This window comes from Streptopelia decaocto (genome assembly GCF_964273445.1).
Source record: "Streptopelia decaocto genome assembly, chromosome: 15".
NCBI classification, from domain to species: Eukaryota; Metazoa; Chordata; class Aves; order Columbiformes; family Columbidae; genus Streptopelia; species Streptopelia decaocto.
This window is the reverse complement of record NC_138670.1, coordinates 1,820,262-1,826,056: the sequence shown is the minus strand read 5'-3', so window position 1 is coordinate 1,826,056 and position 5,795 is coordinate 1,820,262. Positions and strand designations below refer to the sequence as shown.

General features: G+C 47.9%; 1 protein-coding gene across 2 annotated transcripts; it reads left to right on the top strand.

The window, feature by feature from the left end:
• The first annotated feature begins 249 nt into the window (after window positions 1-249).
• RAN (RAN, member RAS oncogene family) lies at window positions 250-5,325 on the top strand. 2 transcript variants are annotated; one of them, XM_082065833.1, is made up of 7 exons: window positions 250-365; window positions 1,192-1,234; window positions 2,565-2,649; window positions 2,741-2,866; window positions 3,895-4,082; window positions 4,624-4,794; window positions 4,904-5,325. In XM_082065833.1, the coding sequence occupies exons 2-7, from the start codon at window positions 1,199-1,201 to the stop codon at window positions 4,946-4,948; spliced, it is 651 nt and encodes a 216-aa protein (XP_081921959.1). In that variant the 5' UTR covers window positions 250-365; window positions 1,192-1,198; the 3' UTR covers window positions 4,949-5,325. The 2 variants fall into 2 exon arrangements, with proteins under 2 accessions (XP_081921959.1, XP_081921960.1); XM_082065834.1 differs by lacking the exon at window positions 250-365 and adding an exon at window positions 423-444.
• Window positions 5,326-5,795: the final 470 nt, after the last annotated feature.

Sequence of the window (5,795 nt, the reverse complement as noted above, 5' to 3'; positions counted from 1 at the left end):
TAGAGAGGAGCAGGAAGGACGCTATGAATCCCGGCGGGGCACAGCGCGCCAGAACGTGCTGCGGCCGGCAACGCTCCCTGCGCACCCTCCCGCCCACGCCACAAAGGAACCGCTCCCATTTACCGAACGGGGTTCCATCTCTCCAGGCTGCCGCTTCCCGCGGGGGGCAGAGCCGCGCCCCCCGGACACCGACCCGCGCTGCGGCGGAGCCCGCGCCGCTCTCCCGCCCGCCCGCCCACGTGACGGCCGGCCCCGCCCCTCCCCGCGGCCGCGCGGCGTCGCTGTCCGGGTATTTGAACCGCGCTTCCGCCATCTTCCCAGCGCCCAGTCAGCGAGCGGAGCGCCGCGGAGGAGCCTCGGGAGAGGTGACGGGGTCGGGGGGGTCTCCTCTGCCTTGCGGGAGCGGGTGGAGGGAAAGCGTGGCCGCTTTAAAAAGCGCGAGCGGTGAGGATGGCGGCTGCGTTGGCCTCGGAGCGGGGTGGGAGATGGATGGGCCGGGCTGCGGCGAGGCTGGGCCTGGCTGAGCTGTGATGCCGGCCTTGTGCGGCGTCTTTTCTGCCTTCAGCCCTCGCGGTGGGGAGGTAGAAGGATGGGAGCTGCGCTCCGCTCCATCCCGGGTGAAAGGGCGGGCGGAGCGGAGGGGAAGCGGAGCTGAGGAGAAGCGGAGCGGGGCCTCCAACGGCCCGCGGGGGGAGGGGAAGCGGCGCGCGCTGCTCAGTCATGGTGGCTCATGGCGGGGGGGCTGGGGAGCGGCCGAGGCCCGGCCGCGGGAACACTCCGCTCGGGACCCCCGGAGGACTCGCTGCGGGCTCTCCCGGTCAGGAGCTGGATACTCGTGAGGGACGGGACGCTGGTTTTGGGCGGGCTGGGGTGGGGCGCTTTCTGCGGGGCGAGCCTGCAGCCCGCCGTTCCGCGTGCCCTTCGGAGGCCGCGGCTCGGGGCGGCCCTTTGCAGGCCCGAAAGCCAGCGGGGCAGCGGCGGCCGCGCTGCCGTTACGGGGTCCGGGGGTGGGCGGGGAGGGAGCGCCGCCATTAGCGCGCGCGCTCCCACCGCGTGTGGGAGACGTGGAGGCGCTTCCGGCCCCGTGGATGGGCCCGGGGCCACGCGCCCCCTAACGGGCGGGGGGGCGGCCTGGGCCTGGAGCGGCGCTCCCGCTGCGGGCTCGTCTCACGTGCTGCCATTTCCCCGCAGACCCAGCATGGCCGCCCAAGGAGAGCCACAAGTGCAGTTTAAGGTAAGGAGCGCTTTGTGTTCGGTTATTTCCCCCGCTCCCCCTTGTTCGTTTCTTTTTCAGTAGAAAAGTGGCAGGAGTGACTCTGGAGGGCCAATGTGGATGGTAGGTTTGAAGTGCTGGTGTATCCTTAATGGTGCAGTTACTTCTATTGTATTATTACGTACAACTTGTACAAAAAGATTCTGTTGAACTGTATCAGTCTGATGCTATTTGCAGTTTAGTGTAAGAAATTTTGGTCATGCTTTGCCTACATGACTTTTAAATTTCAGAAGTGATTTTTCACAGCAACAAGCAAAAGTACTCAGTCTGTTTTCTGATGTGTATTAATTTTCTAGGGAAGAAAAAACGTTTCAGAACAGAATTTTTGGTGTTTTGCATTTTTTTTTTTTAATCTTAACAGGCAGTCCTTAAGGCTGCTCCATGAAAGGTCATGAAATGTTACTTGTGTTTCTTACAATACTTGGCTAGATTATTCCTGTTATTAGTAGTGCAGTTGTTTGGGTTTCTGTTGGTTTTTTGCTTGCATGTAATTGTAAGTGGGTTTCTCCAGTTTGGGTGCTTAAATGAGTGCTTCTCTAAATATGGGCACAAACGGGTTGAAAGCCCTAAATACTTGTAATTCACTCACTTGTAATTAAGTAGAATGGTATTCACAGTGCATTGTAGTTTTCAGGAACGAGGTGAGCCTGGCTGGAGTTATAACATGGTACACTTAACAAATCGGGTCCAAGTGCAGTGAGTCACTTCATGGGGAATTCAGTCTTTTGTTTAGACCATCTTGTAGGACTAAGGTCTTTGTAGTAATAAATAGTATTTACACTAAAATGACTAATAATGTCTGTGCTTGGTCAATATGGGGTTAATTTCTACGCTGCCAGGACATCCGGGTATTCTGTACCATATCCGGTCTCCCTTTTTGGGCTCTTTCCGGTCCAAGGCAGGTGGAGCAGTGGCTCCACTCCTGTGGGACCACGTGGTTTCTTTTCCTTCTGGTATTTGGGGTGCAAGTGGCGATGCAGGGCAAGGGAGGGGGGAGCAGCCACGTGGGGAAGGTACCTACCACGCAGCACTGTTTGCCCATCGTCTTTGTAGGTTCCTTTGCCATTGCTATTAACTGCTTGTGCATTTTTCTTTGTTTTCTCCTTGCTTCCACGTTAAATTTTTTATCCCAACCCATGAGTTTTTGCCTTTGTTTGTTTGATTAATTCTCCATCCCTCTGGGGGCAGGGTAGGGATGAGAGAGCAGCACATGGTTTCAGCTGCTGGACCTGGTCTAAACTATGACATGTCTCCAGAACATTCTGACGTGTTTGCCTTTATCTGTCAACAGCTTGTCCTGGTTGGTGATGGTGGCACTGGTAAAACAACATTTGTAAAACGTCATTTGACTGGTGAATTTGAAAAGAAGTATGTAGGTATGTCTGAAAAAATATTTGAGAACTAATGTTACAACTAGAACTGCAATTCATGACTTGCTAATTGCACTGCTTGTTCTTATTACTATAGCAACGCTGGGTGTTGAAGTTCATCCTCTGGTGTTCCATACTAACAGAGGCCCTATTAAATTTAACGTATGGGACACAGCTGGTCAAGAAAAATTTGGTGGCCTGCGAGATGGCTACTACATCCAAGGTAAGATGTGTTATAGGTGGGAATGTTTTGTACCTCTTACAGTTGAGTCATTTGTGTTTGCCCCTCTGAAAGCTCTCAGTGTGTCTTGAATTGATGAGATCATTTCTAGGTCTTCAGACTCTTAATGTAGATGATTTCCTTTGCTAGACAACTTGTGCTGAGGTAGGAATAGTCTTAAAATTGTGTTTCAGTATGCTCTTGCAGGGTTTGGTATTAATGAAAAGTAATGATGCACCTGAAATGGCAAGATATTGCTGATGAAATTCAGTGGTTAAGAAGTGAAACTGTGTGCTCCAATTGGTACAAATTTGTATGTGTATTAATATACCATGCTGAGGCAAGGACTTGGAACACGCAAACTAAGATTTTTAGATACAATGTTGAATTTGTGCATCTCCGTGCTAGAATCTAGTTGTCTTGCTAAAGAAGTTCTCACATTGTCTCTTCTGCTTGGCCAGGCTCTATTCTGTGTGTACTTCAGTCACCTGCATATCTCTAACATTTTGGCGGTGATTATTAGAGTTTGATATAATTGCTTTTGCTTTAGAAGTGTCAGGACTGAGCCAAGGCCCAGTGTTCTTTGAAAAACTGTTCTTGACAAAGACATCCTGAGATGTGGACTACAAGCTCCCAGCCTACCTGAAAGCATCAGTAGGGTGTCTGAGATTAGTGAAATAGGTGTTAACTAACTTCTGTCAAATATTTATGTATATCAAGGTTGACTTTTGTAATTCTTGTATATTCTCATACAATGCAGCACTGAGTGGGAGAGTTGCATTGATAAAACTAGCTGCATTTTAAGACTGGGCACTAAAGAAGTGAGATGATGTGGTCATGGGCTGAGTTCTGTGGGCTTGTGTATTGAACTTGTTAACAGAACATGGCATCTCAGAACTGTGAAGCTGAGAGGGAAAAGCTGATTCGGATGCTTAACCCTAATCTGGAATTTCTGTTGGTGCCTCTTTTCTCTCCTACCTTTAAACAAGTGCGTATTCTCCTAATGTAACTTCTGACTTCCTTTCTTGCAGCTCAGTGTGCCATTATAATGTTTGATGTAACATCAAGAGTTACTTACAAGAATGTACCTAATTGGCACAGAGATCTGGTACGAGTATGTGAAAACATCCCTATAGTGTTGTGTGGCAACAAAGTGGATATTAAGGACAGAAAAGTCAAAGCAAAATCCATTGTCTTCCACAGGAAGAAGAATCTCCAGGTGTGTTGACGTGAGTTTGTAGGAATGGGATTTGTTGAGTCTGCCTGCAGTTGAGTTCTATGCAGTAATCCTATGTTTTGCCTCTGTGGTTACAGGCCGTAGTATTTCAATATGGGAAGGGGGGGAAAGTGACGATCTTAAAGATGGTCATCACTGTCTTGAGCAGAAGCTACGATAAGCTCCTGAAGAGCTTGTGTGCATTTGGCTTTCGCTGCTCAGAATCTTACCAGATGACATAGAAGTGAGACTAAAGTAGATCAGGTCACAGGAAAAATATAGATGTACCATTGCCTCCCAAAAGTTCCATCTTTGATCAGACTGGATACCTTTTCAGTAACCAACTTGTGCCTATTTGCCTGCAACTGTGTGTTTATAGACACTTGGATCATAACTGGTTTTGAGAGCATAAACAGAAGTCATGTGGTCAAAAAGAATACTAAGGTAGAAGCACAGCTGATTATGTGCATGTCAGTCTTGGTTTGCCCTAGGTATCAGTTAGAGGTGTCTTTCTAAATAATATGTACTATGTACTTTTTTGCAGTATTACGACATTTCAGCTAAGAGTAACTACAACTTTGAGAAGCCTTTCCTCTGGCTTGCTAGAAAGCTAATTGGAGATCCTAACTTGGAATTTGTTGCCATGCCTGCTCTTGCACCACCTGAAGTTGTTATGGACCCAGCATTGGCAGCACAGTATGAGCAAGACTTACAGGTAAGTGAAAAAGGGCACACGGGTGAAATAATGGCCTGATAACTACTGTTTAGCCTCCTGGGGCAAATAATGGAAGAACAGTTGTTAAAGTGTAGCTTCTCTGTTCCAGATTGCTCAGACTACTGCACTGCCAGATGAAGATGATGACCTGTGAGGGATGAAGCTGGAGCCCAGCGTCAGAAGTCTAGTTTTATAGGCAACTGTCCTGTGATGTCAGTGGTGCAGCGTGTTTGCCACTTTATTATCTAGCTGAACAGAACATGTGCTTAATCTTTGGGATGCTGAAAGAGATGAATGGGCTTCGGAGTGAATGTGGCAGTTTAAAAAAATAAAAAACGCAAAACAAAATGAAAACCTAAAACACTTCATATTTTGGACCTGCATATTTAGCTGTTTTTTGGACTACAGTTACTTCCCCTTTTGAGTTTCAAATATAAGACTGCTGCAGTCACATCAGAGTGTTAAGTGGTAAATCTTGTTTCTGTCATTCCCATTCTTTTTTGTTTAGGTAATAAAGTTGTATTTCAAGTATCTCTAAGCAAGTGAACTTTCATGCATTGTTAGGAAAACTCTTCCAAGTGTCTTCTGTTCTTCTGTTGAGGCTAATACTTGGTTGTCTCCTGCATTTCTCATTCTCTGTTCTCCTTTTCCCTCCTGCTTCTGATGTTGTGCTCCTCTCGCTAAGAGCTAGCAGTTAACCTTCCCTTGTTTTCCGGAAGCATAGAGCTAAGGCACTTGAGGAAAGCTGAACTAACTGCCAGATAAAACTAAAGCAGCGAATGCTTGACTGGTAAGTGTGACTGGATTGACATTCCCATCCAAATGGGAATATTTGTGGTCTGCAGGGAGTCTTGGGAGGCAAGTGTGTAGTTCAGCTTGTGTATGCTACCGTTAGATACAGTTTCCTCAACTCTTTTATGTTCTACAATATGCCTTTACAGAGCTCTCTGTTTTCAGTAGCCAGAAACAAATGGTCTCTGGATCTGTAAGGTGACTTAAAA